This window comes from Vulpes lagopus, chromosome 21 (assembly GCF_018345385.1).
Source record: "Vulpes lagopus strain Blue_001 chromosome 21, ASM1834538v1, whole genome shotgun sequence".
NCBI lineage: Eukaryota > Metazoa > Chordata > Mammalia > Carnivora > Canidae > Vulpes > Vulpes lagopus.
This window is the reverse complement of record NC_054844.1, coordinates 19,819,713-19,837,347: the sequence shown is the minus strand read 5'-3', so window position 1 is coordinate 19,837,347 and position 17,635 is coordinate 19,819,713. Positions and strand designations below refer to the sequence as shown.

General features: G+C 44.9%; 1 protein-coding gene across 1 annotated transcript; it reads left to right on the top strand.

Annotated features, from left to right (window-relative positions):
- Positions 1–3,404: 3,404 nt before the first annotated feature.
- On the top strand, positions 3,405–17,278 carry LOC121479680 (cationic amino acid transporter 3-like). The gene is given in 4 exon segments (XM_041735407.1): positions 3,405–3,593; positions 4,006–4,263; positions 14,104–15,230; positions 15,233–17,278. Coding segments are annotated over 2 exon segments (1,989 nt in total). The 5' UTR covers positions 3,405–3,593; positions 4,006–4,263; positions 14,104–14,284; the 3' UTR covers positions 16,276–17,278.
- Positions 17,279–17,635: the final 357 nt, after the last annotated feature.

Here is a 17,635-nt window from a genome sequence, read left to right as displayed (position 1 = left end):
CCATGCAAAAGGAGGGATGAAGAGTGGGAATGGGCAGCGGACACAGGAACCAGATGACATGGCCAGGGCCACAGCTCCTAGGAGAGTGGGTGAAAAAAAAAGATGTGGGGTGGACAAGGGGTGGCGGACACCGTGGGAGCATTCTGCCCACTTGCAGGAAGCTCCTGTAGTTACTGAAACCCCTACTGCTTATCCTGGCACCTTAAAATTCCATCACTTGTTCTGTCTCTAGCACTAGTGGCTCCTTCTTTTGCTGCCTTTGGCTTATTTTACCCTGACAGAGCTTAGGTAGGATGATGTTTAGAGCCTGGACCCAAACACCCTGGCCTTATGAAGTTGGTTCCCCGTCTTCCCTGCTTCTGCACCTTCTCCAATCTCACCTTTTCTGCACTTTAAGACAGATCTTTGATGCTTCTCTTCCTAACCTCCCTCCCCATGCTAAAAACAAAACAAAACAAAAAAACCCCACCGCTTTCTTGGGAGGGGCGGCGGGCAGCAGACAGTGGTAGGGGGTAGGGTGGAAGGAGGGGGAAGGACCACCAAGGCTCCCAGATCCCTGGAAGGGCAGGGCAGGGGGTCCATAGAGGAGAGGGGTGAGGGCAGGGGCCACTCCTGTCCTCTCCCCCCTGCCCACTCTCCAGGGGGCCTCAGCACAACCGAGGGAACAGGTGTGTGTGGGGTCAGGTGTGCCAGGCCACCATCACCACTGCTGCCCTAGGACAGACCTCACCTGTAGCTTTGTTGCGGAGCTCAACGACATGGTGAGGGCCTCGGCAGTGCACTTCTTGGCATCTCACCTCACATGTGTTGTCCCTCCTCTTGGTGCAGTACTATGTGCGCCCACAGTAGATCCTTAGTAGCAAAAGCTGCCACCCGTGTCCCACTCGAAGGCTGTCTGTAGAGCGCATATTTTGAGCCTAGTGTTGAGGTGACGCTGCAGGCGATGCTCTATCACACTGGGGGCCGTTGTGGGGTTATGCACTGTGCCCTATGTCCTATGCACATTCCTGGTAGCTCACGAGGTCCTTGTGCTTGCGGTGCTGCTGGCACACAGGGCACGGGCAGGGCTTCTTGTCTGAGTGTCACAGCTCCCGTCATTTTGGATGGGAGACGTTACTGAAGGCCTTGCCTCACCTCACAGGTGTGCTTCCCAAGGGTGTGCTTTCCAGAGGTGGGCGCTGTCACCTGCCTCCTATGGCCCCTGGGCCCCTGTGGACCCTGTGGTCCTGCCTGCACCCACATTTCCCCCTCCCCTGCAGGCTTCACTCAGCTGGGGACATGCAGGTGGCCCTGGGGCACCACGGTGGGCATCTCCACAGCACCCAGGAACCCAGATATCCCGGATCTCATGTGGATGGCCTCCTGCCTCCAGAGACTGTGGCTGTTCTGGACTCCTTGGCGCACAGGGTGCATGTGTAGTTTCCCTTGCTCTTTGTCTTCTTCTCAGAGGCAGATGTGACCCAGGCCATGGGGACCATCCAGATTGAGGCTATGAAGGTGGTGGTGGTGGCTGTGGCGATGGTGGAGGCAGAGATAGGGGTGCAGCTTGGTCATCTGGTTTGGACACAGGTGGAGGCTTCAGAGCTGCTCTGTCCACTGTGGAGGCAGCCAGGCCAGGGGCACAGCAGCAAGGGCAGCAGTGGTGAGGCTGGTGCTCAGCCCTGACTTGCAGGGGGTCTGGGTGTGCCCCTAGGGTGAATAGAAGGAGTTCAGGAAGCTGCTCACTCCACCGGGCAGATATGAGGGTAGTAGCATGCAAGGGAACACGGGGAATATGGCCTCAGCCTTGGTGGGGCCTCCAGAGCTCAGTGGGCTGGAGGCAGGAGTCCTGTAGTGCCCAGGCTCAAGGCACCACCCCTGGCCCACTGGGCTTGGACAGGCCTCATTGTTTGCCCGAGGGCCTCCAGGCTGCCAACACACCCCTGCTGCCCTGTGGGAGGGAGGGAAAGCAGTGCCTCTGCCAGTTTTTTTTATTCCCCAGTAACTGGGGACCCTGGCCTGTCCCCAGCCTCCCACCCTCTCCCCAGCAGGCAGTGAGTAGCACAAGGAGAAGGGGAAGGGATTGCTCTGGGGATCCGATGCAGGATACACAGACCCTCCCCTGCACCTGCCCTTCTTTGCCTTAAGCAGAGGCACATCTGGGACAATCCCAGTTTGAGGCAGGGAAGACCGCCTAGGACCTGGGAACAGACACAGATCACACACCCAGCTGCCCCTCCCCTACTGTCCTGTCATCACAGCCCTCCTGCCAATCCTGCCAGGCTCCTTTGCCTCTGGGAATCCTGGCTCTGTGGTCTGGACTAAGCCACTCACTCCCTCCCCAGCACAGAGCCTGGAAGACAGGACTTGCCTCCTGGAAATGTGTTAGGACAGGGGTGGTGGGATCTGTAGGTCTTCCTCAGGTGGAGGTTCTTCCTGAGATCTGGGGCAGTTCTTTCTGCTCCAAGTTCAATGCTCTCCCTTCAGGTAGTTAGTATAGACTCTGTCCCCTTAAGGACCTGCTGCTCCCTTTCTCTCCCTTCCGTCCACCTGTACCCCAGGCTTTAAGGAACCTAATTTAGGGTTTAGAGGCATCTTGTCACTGTCAAGTACAGTGGTTCCACTTTTCCCGGAGATCCATGGTTTGTGGTCACATCATGAGTGGATTCGGCCCTGGGTGTCTAAGTAGGCCCCACCTTCTCCATCTTGGGATGTCTTGCCTCTGTTTGAAGATTAACATCTAGGAAGCAAGAGGCCCTTTCCACTGGCCACTGTTTCAGGGTCTTGGAAGTGCTATGTAATAAATGTCGAGAGCAGGAAACTCTGTAGGCAGGCACTGTATCTTTACTTCCTCTACCACGATGCTCAATATACATTAGTCAGAATGTGCTATGAATACTAAGTGACAGTTTCAGGAAATCCCTTGGGGTAAAGATTAAGAAATTTCCCTTTTAGTTTTATCCCTGGAGTAATTGGAAATATGGTGGAGGGGTCATGATGGGTGGTGCTGGTAGAGGAACCTGTAGGAGATTCTGGGAGAAGCACCTAGGGTGGAGTGGGGCTGCTTCTGTCCTTGTTACAGGACTGATGAATGGGCTTCTTAGCTGGATCTGGGACTGGCCACCAAATCACCACAGGCTGGACTCCAGCAGTCTCTTGCCTCTTGCTAGCCAGGACCTTCTCCATACCCAGGATGCTGGAGAGATTGGTAACCTCTAAATTAATCTCTTCCTGACAACAAAGTCTCCAACAAAGTCCCATTTAAGCCCCTAGTCCACTTCCTCACCATGCAGGGCCCCACTAGTCTTCCATTGTCCACCACAGCTTTTTCCCAGGATTCCAGCTGAGCCACCTCCTTCCTACTTTCACATTCTTCCCAGGCCTCTTCTGCCCTTTGGCACCAGCTCCCTGATTCCCAGCCTGGTTAGTTCTCAGAATCCTGAGGACCCACCCCCATGAGGACCTTGCCTCCCCAGGACCTCAACTTCCTGAGGGCACCCTGTGAGCTCTGCTCCAAGTCCTGACTCTGCTTGGCTAAGTTCCTTCTCTGTCCCTAGGTTTGTCTTGCACATTCTTCCTAAGTGTTTCTCCTCTGAGATGGAAGCAGCCCTTAGGTAAGTGATTTGCCCCATTTATAGAGTTGGCAGGAAAACTGAGACAGAGCCAGAGAATAAGAAGCCTGGGCTTGGAGTGCCACTGGCTGTGGAAGCCCTGTGGGGTTTGAGCAGAGGGTATTTCATGGCATCAGAACTAGACTTTGATTTGACTGGTGTAGAACCACTGCCTTGTGAGATTGAAAATGGCACATAGGTTTGCTGGGCTCGGAGGGATTTGGAGGCTTACACTCTGTTCAGCTCCAGATCAGAAATGGTCTCAGCTCTGATGAGTAAAATCTGAGTTAGGGGAAGTTATTCCTGATGCTTCACCTCCAGCGTCCTTCAACCGGTTTGTCCTGCCCTCCTTCTCACCTTTTCCTTTCTGACCTGGTATAGAGCCACCTTCTTTTCATTTTTGTCTCTCCTGCAGGGCCTACCACAGAGAATGTTAAGACATATTCTTTGAATGAGTGAAGATTCTTCCGCCTGACTGCTGCCTCCTTCCTATTTTGCCTCACTTTCTCGCTGGAGATTCTGGAAGTCTCTGTGTTACATCTTAGGGAGGACAATGGTGTGGACTTTGAAGATGAACAGGTCCAGTTTGATAAGGTGGTCCCCAACACCAGGGAAGATTTGAGGGGCTTCTACTGCAGGCTGAAGGAGCTTAATATTTTTACAGCTGCTGAAGGTATCTCTCTGCCTTTCTTTTCTAATTTAAAAGAGTTGTGGTGAGGATGGATTATAGGCCAGGTAAAGGTGTAAGAGGAAAGATTACTAAAGTCCCCTGGGGTGTGGCTGCCTAGTGGCCATTAAAACACTGAGTCACCAAGAGGCAGTTTGCTGTTATCACAAAACATATTGGCAACTCTTTCATTTTGAAGGCCCTTTGAACCTTATACTGTTCTTTACTCTTCTAGACTACCCACCACCATGTACCGTGGGTGATAGGCCAACACTAGAAACCCAGAGAACACTTATCTGTGCATGACACCTTTTTTCTTGATTATATGTGGAAAATGTTGATTTCTAGGTTTTCTCTTGCCCTTGGGCTACATTATCAGTTCATGGGTTTTATATGTTTCTGGATGGTGGGTACATTTTAACTTTAGTTTATGCAAAATCATGTGGAAAGGCCAATTTCTTCACCAAGTATATTCCAAAGTGATAAATGGGATTTCTGAAATATATTCATTTGTTTTATCTTTGTCCCTTTTTTCTTTGATTATTGCAGAACACAAAGTAGAGTGGAGATAGGAAAGAACTAGGGAAGATGGATGCAGAGTGTCCCTTAATGGTGGATGGTCTCTTTTGTAGAGTATGTTGCCTGAACTGGGGTGAGGCAGGTAGGTCTTGGTGGGGAAGTCATATATAGATCTTTATTTGGGGAAGAGCTCAGGACTTGATAGAATTTTCACTTCCCTGCAATTAAACAAAACAAAAACAAAACAAAACAAAACAAAACATGGGTACCTCTATGACTCACTTGGTTAGGCGTCTGCCTTAGACATCAAGCCCCATGTCAGGCTACCGGCTCAGCTGAGAGTCTGCTTCTCTCACTACCTCTGCTTCACCTCCTTGCTTATGCAGTACAGCCTTTCTCTCTCTCTCTCTTTTTAAAGATTTTATTTATTTATTCATGAGAGACACAGAGAGAGAGAGGCAGAGACACAAGCAGAGGGAGAAGCAGGCTCCATGCAGGGAGCCTGACGTGGGACTCGATCCCGGGACTCCAGGATCATGCCCTGGGCGGAAGGCAGGCACCAAACCGCTGCGCCACCCTGGGATCCCCAGTCTTTCTTTCTCAATCTCTCTAATAAATAAATAAAATTAAAAATACAAAACAAAGCAAAACAGTTACCTCTCCAAAGAAGATGGTGGTGGTGTGAAGCAGCTCCCTAGGGCTATTTGAGGAAGGAAGCCAAGTCTGGTGATATAGGATGGAGAGACAGATAGCTGAGTCCTTACAGAGGAGGACAGAGAGGCACATTTAAAAATATAAAGGAACATAACCAGAGAGACAGTCGGTCTTTCCTAAGCCAACTGGTGTGCAGTGTATTACTGAGATTGTATATTGGGAGAAGGTTCACGAAAGAAGGCGCCATGGGCTGTGACACCCCCCCCTCCACTGCTAGTCTAAATGTGGAAACAGTATAGTGACGGATGGGACCACTGGATGGATCTCTAGATTCTGGGCTTACGAGAAAAGGGAGGATTTAAGGGAAAAAACAAATTGTTTAGTAAGGCTTCTTGGTAAAAAGGACTGTGAATCAGTGCTCCCCTATTTTATAGTTGTAGTTTGGAAAATGAAGTGGACAGGTAGATGGATTTCCTTCTACTTCTTTATCCTGAGGAGGATTTTTATTAGGTGTTCTGCATTGGCAGGATTCAGAATTGAGAAAATGGAGTGGAGAATCATAAGGGGAAGTAGAGAAGAAAGTGAATTTCACTGTTGACATTAATGAATCCCATTACTTTCTAATCCCTTAATTGCTCACCCTTCCTGGCTTTTCTGGTTCTCTTTCTGCTTCCTATTTGGATAATCTCATTCTGGTTCTACCTGGTAGCCCATCTTGTTTCTGAAGACTTCTAGGAGCAGAAGCCCAGGCTTTTCTGATTTTCAAGTTGATCATCTTGTGTTTTGGTGTGATAGAAATATGAAGAATTTCCAGCACTGGATTCTGACTGAATCTAAACCTATAAATGTTTCAGATCATGAATGATGAATATTGCATTTCAATCTGTCTTTTCTAAAATGATTCCAGAGGGACTAAGAAAAGGCACCTGTTCACAACCACCCCAGAATGATACTAGATAATACGGAATCTCTACAGCTTCTAGAGAAGCCCTGGCTATCTGATTGTTTACCCAATTAATGGTGCAATGCTCCTAGCATGCTATTGCAGTTAGTGGGATTCCATATATCTTGTGGGAGGAAACAAAATGTTTAATCTCCATCTACAGAGAAATTAGGCTCCATTTGGGTGAATTTGGTTCACAAACAGTTGGTGTTGAGCCTGTTAGTTTGTATCAGGATGTGTTTTTTTCACTGTTGGAATTCAGCCTCTGCCAGGCTAGGATGGGATTTGAGAGGTGTAGTGCTGGAGGTGGTAGTGTAGGTAGGTGAGTTGGAGGAGGTGGGTGTATTAACTCTTGGTCTAATGAGCAATTTGGGGGATGCCATGCCTTCAGGTTCAAGTCTTGGTTGTACCTAGTAAAATTTACTTGCAGAATTTGGCTTTTTTAGGCTCATGGTGAGAAGATGAAGAAGATGTACCCTAAAGAGTTTTTATTTTAGAAAGGGAGACAAAGGCTTCTTCCAAGTCACATGTAAACAGAATATAGTACAATGTAAGAATATAGGTGGGAGGATGCCTGGTAAGTGATCTGTTTAGAGAGGTTGTTTTCACAGGACTCCTGGGAGATAAGTTGGGATATTTATTTTCTTTAGCATGAGCTGAATTTGGTTATTTCAACTTTCTTTTCAACCTTTTGGGGAAGTTATATGACCTTTCCTTCTCTTTCCCTAGGAGAGAAGTTATACACTTATTATTATAGCAATGGTTTCTCTCTTTCCTGCACAGGTCAGGATAGATAAGAATTATTATTATTAGCATTGATATTATATCTTAGTTTATTGATCTGTATTAGTATCTGTAGCAAATATTTAACTGGAACTGTCTATTTGGACAAACTGGATTTACTGGCTTAGGTGTGGTAGAATTTGTTTTGTGGTTAGGGGAGGGGCAGAGAAGGAAGGCCTAAAGAAGCTCTACTTACTGGATCATGGCCCAAGTGAAGATGTAGCTTGAAGTGATGTTTTCTTTGGAAACAGTTATGCACAATATCAAGATGGTTATAGTTTTACACAATATCAATTCCTGCCTCTTCCTCGCAATCTTTTCAGGCTGACCCTCAATGCACAGAAGATTCTCAGTAGTGTTGCCAACACTGGAAAATGTGGTCCTTATACCGTTCCCTTTCATCTACTAGTAAGCCAAGTGGGATCTAACATGCCCTTGCCTTGACTGTTTATTTCTTACTTAGCAATACCCTTTCTTGTTCATAGTTTGTGTATCTTTTACTTATTTCAGCAGGTGGGGAGGTATTCATGAAATGCACTAAATTTTAAGTTCCCAGAGAGGGGAATTCTGTATATGCCACTATTGTCTTCCACTGTGTATTACTGAGTGTGTGATGATTTGAAGATAGTGGTGGTGGTGTCACTAAATTAGAGGGAAGAAAAAAAGCTGCTTTTGCTTGAGTTCTTCTGCACAAAGAATCACTGTGGTGCCTGAATTTTATTATTTGCCTTTGTATTCATTATACTTAGTTGAAATCTGATCTTTAATAGATTGAATCCAGACTTTCTCACTTAGAAACTTGTATAGTTTCTCCTTGAGAGACCATCTAATTTCTGTTTAGACCCAATGCAAAGTATACTGAACGAATCTGTGTAGTTATTTATAGACATTATAGGAAAAATGGTAGAAAATCCAGAAATATATTAAATGTTGGAGAGGATGTGGAGAAATTGAACAGCTTGTGCATTGCTGGTGGAAATGTAAAATAGGGCAGTTGCTGTCAGAAAACAGTATGATGCTTTCTCAATAAATTATATATACGATTACCACGTGATCCAGGAATCCCACTTCCGGGTATATATCCCAAGGATTTGAAAGCAGGGGCTCACAAGATATTTTTAGACCCATATATTCATAACAGGATTATTCACAGCAGCCAGTAGGTAAAACAATCAGCATGTCCATCAGTGGATAAACAGATAACCAAGGTGTGGGATATATTCACAATAGAATATTATTTAACCTTACAGAAAAGGACATTCTGACACCTGCTGCAACATGGATGAACCTTGAAGACATTATGCCAAGTGAAACAAAGCTGTCACAAGAGGATAAAATTGTATATTTTTCCACTTACACGAGGCACCTAGAGAAGTCAAATTCATAAGGATGGGAAGTAGAATGGTGGTTGCCAAGGGCTGCAGGGAGGAAAGAATGGGGAGTTACTGTTTAGTGGGTACAGATTTTCAGGTGAGGAAGATAAACAAGTTCTATAAAAGGGTGGTGGTGATGGTTGCATAACAGTGTGAAGATGAGGCCATGTTGGACCATGTATTTTAAAATCTCAAAACCCACTCTGAAGCCCTCCTAACCTTTTCTTGCTTTCCTTTTCTAGGTAGCACTGATTGCTAATCTAACTCAATATATCTTCTTATTATTAATTTGTTTTTTGTTTTTGTTTTTGTTTTTGTTTTTTGCTTTCTACTGCAAAAATGTTGGAATTCAGCCTCTGAAGCAACTTCAGTAAAGGGATGTGTATGTTCTACTTTGGTTTATCCGTAGTACAAAATAAATAGGGAGCAACTTGTTGAATGAATAAATGAAGGACCATGATTAGACAGACTTTACAAACAAAAAGAGAAAAATGGGGAAATTACATATATCGTTTTATTTTGTGTACTACTTTTTTTACCCTTCAATTTGTGACTCAGACCCAGTTTTATGGTGGCTTTCATTCTGTTTACCTTTTCATACATATTCTGACCTGTTCCCAATACAAAAGGGTTGGTTACACATACACCACACTTACTACTATTTCAAACTAATGCCCTGAACTCAAAGCTTTTACACTTATATTCCTGACTGCCCCCTACTAGAGTCCAGGGCTGCTTGAATTAGGACTTCAGAAACTCTGGGGAAGCCCACCTCTCCAAAAGACTTTATACATGTTTATTTTAGAGCTCTGGTTTGATTGGCTCTGGAGCTTCATTGCCCTGAAATTTGAAGGAAGATGAGAGTATTTATACACTTTGGGATCAAGAAGGAGCTGTGCTTGGATACAGAGAATTAACGTGATCTTTGCAGATGTTGCATTTATAGTCCATGTTTCTGAAACTTTGAGAACTTGAAAACAATTATTTAATGGCACCATTAGCCTTCACCTCAAGTCTTTCAAACTTCTATCAACGCAACTCTTATCCAAACTACCTTTGAATCTATTCAGGAGGAAACACAAGGCCAAATTCCTGTTTGGCAGGAGTATTAACTCCCTACCATGGAAAATAGTGGAAGTTACTGCCTTGTAAAAATGTTTTGAAAAATAAAAGTCCAGAGTGAGGGCAGTACCCTTCTCAGAGACAGGGAAGTGAACACAATGATCTCTAGGATGGAAGAGACTTGGTGGGGCTGGCTGGGAAAGCAAGACAGCCTACAATTTAGGGAGTGGATTGTTGGATTTGACAGGAGTTCTTCCAGGCAACATGGGATGGAATTTTTGTTTTGAAGTTTGGAAGGAGCTCAGAGACTGATACAAACACAGGGAGAAGGAGTGAAGGAAGGGGAAGCTGGAGGCATTACGGAATTCATATATGCTGCCTTTATGTTCCATGGCCCCTCTCTGCATTTCTTGAACCACCTCCCCTGTGGTAAGCACCTCCTTTGGGAGAAACTGTTTCCTACTTAAACTGAGATTCACAGGCCCAGGGCCTTCATTTGCAAACATCCTCTGGATATTCTTGAAATAGATAATAGTGGACGTTCTACTCTCTTGTTTATACCTCTATTTGGCCCTTTCTCTCTTTCCAAAAAACCCCAAACAACCTTTCAGAAGAAAGATTCCTAGAAAGTAATCTCAAGATATAGTAGTTAATATGTACATCTATATATTCATTTTCTCTGTCCTAAATGCCTATTTTGGTTTCTTGATACAATTATGAGCATATCCTTGTCCTGGGTAGTGAGGGTTGGAGATGGGAGTGTGGAATCCAGAATGAAGATGCATATAGATCCTGGCCCATTGTTCTGGAAGCTTTTAGACTATTAAGGCATTTAAGGAACACATTAATGACACTAGCTGACAGAAAGCAAAAGTTAGTTTCAGGAGACCATCAGGACAGGCTATAAGTGCTGATGGGAAGGAGAGGAAGGCTGGAGATGAGGATCACTTAGGATGGCTTAGGAAAGCCTTCAAAATGCAGGTTGGGGAAAGGCTGTAGAATATGGCTGAGAGAATATGGCTGAGAGGGTCAAGATAGGACAAAAAGGAGTGAGGAGGGCATCCCTTTCTTTGTTCCCTGAAGCGAGAACCTCTGCCTTATGGCATCCTACTTGTATTATAGGGCTTGAGCATGACATCTTCCAAAAGTATGGACTCTCTAACTGGGCATGGGTGGTTGGTTGCCTATACTCCAAGACATCCTGATATTCTTTTTTTTATAATAAATTTATTTTTTATTGGTGTTCAATTTACCAACATACAGAATAACACCCAGTGCTCATCCCGTCAAGTGCCCCCCTCAGTGACCGTCACCCATTCACCCCCACCCCCCTCCTACCTCCCCTTCCACCACCCCTAGTTTGTTTCCCAGAGTTAGGAGTCTTCATGTTCTGTCTCCCTTTCTGATATTTCCCAACATTTCTTCTCCCTTCCCTTATATTCTCTTTCATTATTATTTATATTCCCCAAATGAATGAGAACATACACTGTCCTTCTCCGATTGACTTATTTCACTCAGCATAATACCCTCCAGTTCCATCCACGTTGAAGCAAATGGTGGGTATTTGTCGTTTCTAATGGCTGAGTAATATTCCATTGTATACATAAACCACATCTTCTTTATCCATTCATCTTTCGATGGACACCGAGGCTCCTTCCACAGTTTGTCTATTGTGGCCATTGCTGCTAGAAACATCGGGGTGCAGGTGTCCCAGCGTTTCATTGCATCTGAATCTTTGGGGGTAAATCCCCAACAGTGCAATTGCTGGGTCGTAGGGCAGGTCTATTTTTAACTCTTTGAGGAACCTCCACACAGTTTTCCAGAGTGGCTGCACCAGTTCACATTCCCACCAACAGTGTAAGAGGGTTCCCTTTTCTCCACATCCTCTCCAACATTTGTGGTTTCCTGTCTTGTTAATTTTCCCCATTCTCACTGGTGTGAGGTGGTATCTCATTGTGGTTTTGATTTCTATTTCCCTGATGGCAAGTGATGCAGAGCATTTTCTCATGTGCGTGTTGGCCATGTCTATGTCTTCCTCTGTGAGATTTCTGTTCCTGTCTTTTGCCCATTTCATGATTGGATTGTTTGTTTCTTTGGTCATGAGTTTAATAAGTTCTTTATAGATCTTGGAAACTAGCCCTTTATCTGATACGTTATTTGCAAAGCATCCTGATATTCTTAAACAAGTGTCCTCAAAGGCAAGCAATTCTTAACCACTTATGTGTGGTTTATACTTGCCATAAATTATGTATGGTCAAGGTTATCACAGTTATTTTCCCCTTCTCATTATCCATTTTGCTCACCTTCCACAAGAAATCTAGTTATGTATATCTTTACCTGATCCAGGTTTATAAAGTTTCCTTGGCTATGAAATCTTTATTTCAATGTGTAGTAGATAGGCATTCTGGATTACGGGCTCTTTCTTTCTCTTCTTGGTGTGGTCATTTGTTCCACAAATACTTTTTGAGCACCTACCTCAAAGTCTGATGGAGGAGACTTGTAGCTGACCTGGAATTTGGATACAGTAGGATCAATGGAACATGGGGAAGCCCCAGTGCTCTAAGAACACAACGGGATGGCAGCATTCGGATCTGGGCAGGTTTCTTGGGAAAGCTCTCCTGAGCTGGGAACTGAAAGAGAAGTTGGGGGGTAGGTAAGTGAAGGGGCCATGAAGGTATTAGAGGGAAGAGAACAGGGTGAGTGTAGGATTTCACAGCTGTGGTAGGAACTGGGCAGGGGGAGAGGCTGGAGGAATAAGCACAGGTTGGATGATGAAGGAAGGAAGGGCTATGAAGGAAAGGTAGTAGTGGGAACCATGGAAGGGTCTGAAGCCTGGGGGTGTGTGTGAGACACCTCAAATAGTGTAGAAAGATTCCATAAGTTAAGAACTGAGCCTCCTTATCTATCTCATGTGCTTGTTGTTAATCATAACATTGGAACTGGTGAGTGGTAAATAAGGAGTCTAGATGGATTTGCAGAGAGAAGGTCTGACCCATAACCCAGGATCATCAATTTTGACTTGAATTTTCTGTCTTTAAAACCCTCTGACAGCATTTCCTAAAAGTATCTCAAAACAAAAGGCTGAATAGAGAGGAGAGTGGGGTCTGCATGACTGTTCTTTCTGTTCTCCACTACTCATTTCTCGGGCTTTTCTGTGAATTGTTCACCTAAAACCTTGCTCCCCTTAAGAAGGGGACCATTTGAATAGCAAAAGGGGATAAAAGGGAATAGGGAAGCACATTTAGGAATCCCTCATTAAGAAAACATTCAGACAACAGTTTGGGTGTTAACAATAACTCCTTGTGAAAAATTAATAGTGACATGTGAGTGTCTTAATACAGGCTCACAGAGCAGGACAGGGTCTCCAGGCCCCTGGCAGCTGACATCAGAGATGGCACAGGGTGTGTACAGAGAGCACAGTGTGGCCAGTGAGGAGAAGAAGTGAGCTCACCTCTCTCCTGGAACCCAGGGAGGAAGGAGACAGGGAATTGTTTAGGTTGTGAGCTACTGAACCAGGTGACTCATTTCTTTTCTCCCTACCCATCACACTCATAATTGTGGACATAAAAATGGTAGTGAATTTTGCTTGGGTGCTTTGGGTGAGGTTTATTGAATGGTAGAATTCACAAAACCACCTTCCTGGCTCCTCTCCCTTCTCAGTCCCGGACCTGGGGTGGTGCTGCCCCGATTTCTCCAGTGTTTCTTTCCCAGACAGCCTGGTCCTCTCCTTCTTGCAGGTGGTTATGAAGGCCCTGCTCCTTTGTCCCTCCTCCTCTCTGTTCACAGCACCCTTGTAGTCCTAGGTGGGTAAAGGGAAGGGGTGGACTATACATTCTTGACCATCAGTACAGCTGAATGGATGATGCAAAATGAGGAGAAGTGAGGGCAAAATAACATCTAATCTTGGGTAGTTCATTTTGAGGCTAAGAGCCTTAAGACCGAGAGGCCAATATATATATTTTAAACTCTGATGATATATAGAGAAAGTGTCTGTAATTGCAACGAGGCCCTGTAGTGAACAATTAATGTGTTGTAACTCATTCTTAAGCACTGTGCACACATTCTGAGTGTGAATCCTTGCACAATAGATACATGCCCTATTGTGTCTTACCTCCTAGTTAGTATATGAAGCTACATGATTTATGAAATCAAATGGGATTATATCATGTTGTATGTAAAAGAGGAGAATGCTGGGATGCCTCAGTGGCTCAGGTGAATGAGAGTATGAATTTTGATATAAGCTTAGGTCTTGATCTCTGGATTGTGAGCTCCGGCCCTATATTGGGCTCCATGCTAGGCATGGTACCTACTGAAAAAGAAAATTTTAAAAAAAAAGTGGAACATTGGGAGGTCTTTGGTACTTTTCTGAGAGGAAAACAGGATTGATTTTTCTATGATATCTTTTAGTGTCAGTTCCTGTGATACTTGGGCTGTAACAAGTTACATACTACTTTTGGGTTTTGGTTGGTTGATTAAACATCATTTTTCAGTACATATTTATTGCTTCCGTAGGCATTATGGAAGGATACCAGAAGAAATATGAAGCAGACGCTTTGAAGCCTGAACAATAGACCTCAGCAGCCCCAACCCAACTTGGCTTAACTCAGCCTCAATGAACCAGATCCAATACTCTTGGCTCCCTGGCCTTGCTACAACTATCTGATCCTTAGAATCTTCTTCAATTCCAGCTAGAATGCTGTGTCAGGCTCTTCAGAAATTGTTTCAAAAGCTGGTGCACAGACCTGAGGTGAAGGAACTGGGTGATAAAGATGAGCAAGTCAGAAGCCTGAACACTCTGGATTTAGTGGCCGTGGGTTTGGACTACACAGTGGATATAAGTGTGTATTTCCTGGCTAGTGAGGTGGCTAGAGATCAAGCAGGACCATCCATCGTGATCAGCTTTTTGGTAGCTGGCCTAGCTTCACTGCTGGCTGGGCTGTGCTATGCAGAGTTTAGTGCTCGGGTTCCCCACTCTGGCTCTTCATATCTCTATACCTATGTCACTGTAGGTGAACTTGGGGCTTTTGTCGCTGGCTGGAACCTCATCCTCTCCTTTTTTGCCTATACAGCTATTGTGATCCATGTCTGGACCTTAGCTTTAGACAACCTTTTCAGGATCCAGAACTCTCAGACTCTGGATGGGAGATTCGTATCACATGTTTCTCGTTTCTTTGCAGAAAATCTAGCTCTCTTCTTTGTGGGCCTTCTCTTGTTGCTCGTGGAATTGCTAACCCAGAACGTTATTAGTCAGCTTTCCCTAGTTGCCAAAGTGTTCACATCATTGAACCTTTTGGTTATCAGTTTTGTCACCATCTCTGGCTTCATGAAGGGGGACCTGCACAACTGGAAGCTCACAGAAGAGGACTACATAAAGGCTGGACTCAATGACACCTCTAGCTTGGGCCTTCTGGGCTCTGGAGGATTCGTGCCTTTTGGCTTCCAGGGGATTCTCCGTGGAGCTGCTACTTGTTTCTATGCATTTATAGGTTTTGAATATATTGTTGCCCAAGTACAAAAAGCTAAGAATCCTGAGCATTCCATCCCCAGGAGCATTGTGATCTCATTGGTCATCTGTTTTTTAATGCATTTTGGCGTCTCTGTAGCACTTACACTTATGGTGCCTTACTACCAGCTCCAACCTGGAGCACCTTGCCTGAGGCATTTCTCCATATTGGCTGGGTCCCTGCCTACTATGCTGTAACTTTTGGATTTTTCTGTAGTCTTTCTGACAGCTTCTTGAGCTATATGTTCCCCATAGGTGAGGTGATACACATGATGGCAAAGGATGGCCTCCTGTACCCTGTCCTTGCCAGGATCCAAACTGGCAAATACACACGCATTGTGGCCACTGTGATCATCGGCATTACTGCAGCAGTCATGGCATTTTTTCTTGGACTCACAGATCTTTTGGACCTCATGTCAGTTTGGGCCCTGCTAGATTACTCCCTGGTAGCTTTTTGTGTTCTCATTGTCAGGTATCAGCCTGAGAGGAAGAATGGGGAAAATGAAGCACAGGTGCAAGAGGAGAATGAGGGAAACGAAGTTACTTGTGGTCTCATCCCCAGGTGTCAGCCTGAGAGGAGAAATAAGGGAAATGAAGGAGAGATGCAGGAGGAGAATGAAGGAAATAAAGTGCAGGTGCAGGAGGAGAATGAGGGAAATGAAGTGCAAGTGCAGGAGGAAAATGAGGGAAATGAAGCACAGGTTCAACAGGAGAAAGGATCTGCAGCAGAGAAGCTAACTCCACAGGGACTATTTTTTCCAGGTAGCCCCACCCCCACCCCACTCTCTGGCCGGGTTGTCTCTGTTTGCTCCTCACTGCTTGCTCTGCTGCTGACTCTTCTCTGCCTGGTGCTGACCCAGTGGTCAGGTCTGCTTTCTGGAGACCCAGGGTGGATCACAGTGGTTGTGCTGCTCCTGGTGCTCATCACCGGGATCACTGGGATCATCTGGAGACAGCCACAGAGCACTACTCCTCTTCACTTTCAGGTACCTGGTCTGCCTCTCCTCCCACTCCTGAGCATCTTTTTGAATGTTTGCCTTATGATGCAGATGACCACTGGCACCTGGGCTCTATCTGGTGTCTGGATGCTGATTGGGTTTGTTATCTACTTCAGCTATGGGATCCAGCAGAGCTTTAAGAATACAAACAGTAGGGACAGCCCCAGGGGCTCAGCGGTTTAGCACTGCCTGCAGCCCGGGGTGTGATCCTGGAGACCTAGGATTGAGCCCCCCAATCGGGCTCCCTGCATGGAGCCTGTTTCTCCCTCTGCCGGTGTCTCTGCCTCTCTCTCTCTCTGTGTCTCTATGAATAAATAAATAAAAATTTTAAAAATCATAAAAAAAGGAATACAAACATTAGACCTTGAACTCGGCAGTGCCAATACATATTTGGCTTGACATCATCGCACCTGAAAGCAGTATGGTTCCCTACACAGTAATGGGAAGCACTCCTGAACATATGGAAATCTAGAGTTCCTATCTGATATTTGTGGGGAACACTAATAGAGCTCTATATTTATGATAGAAGGAAGGATGTGTCTTTGCTTTTTCTCTCTCTTTTTTTTTACTTTCTACTTTTCAATTTTGTCTATAGCTGCTTATTGGCTTTTACAAAGTTAATGTTAAATGAAATTTGAAAAAGTGTTTTCTTTGAGAAACACTACCTATCTTACTAAAGCTGTTCTGAAAGATAGAAAGGGATGGAATACTTCCAAACTCGTTCTATGAGGTCAGCATCACCTTAATTCCAAAACCAGACAAAGACCCCACCAAAAAGGAGAATTATAGGCCATATCCCGGAGGAACACAGTTGCAAAATTCTCAACAAGATACTAGCCAATAGGATCCAACAATACATTAAGAAGATTATTCACCATGACCAAGTGGGATTTACCCCCAGGATGCAAGGCTGGTTCAACACTAGTAAAATAATCAAGGTGATAGATCATATCAAAAGAGGAAAAAACAAGAACCATATCATCCTCTCAATAGATGCAGAGAAAGCATATGACAAAATAGAGCTCTATTTTGTCTCTATTTGAGCTCTATTTGGATGCTCTATTTTTCTGATCAAAACTCTTCAGAGTGTAGGGATAGAGGGAAAATTCCTGAGCATCTTAAAAGCCATCTACAGAAAGCCCACAGAAAATATAAATCTCAATGGGGAAACAGTGAGAGCCTTTCCTCGAAGATCAGGAACAAGACAAGGATGTCCATTCTCACCACTGCTATTCAACACAGTACTAGAAGTCCTAGCCTCAGCAATCAGACAACAAAAAGAAATAAAAGGCATTCGAATTGGCAAAGAAGAAGTCAAACTCTCCTCTTCGCCGATGACATGATACTCTACATAGAAAACCCAAAAGACTACACCCCAAGATTGCTAGAACTCATACAGCAATTCGGCACTGTGGCAGGATACAAAATCAATGCCTAGAAACCAGGGGCATTTCTATACACTGAGACTGAAGAAAGAGAAATTAAGGAGTCAATCTCATTTACAAATGCACCCAAAAGCATAAGATACCCTAGGAATAAACCT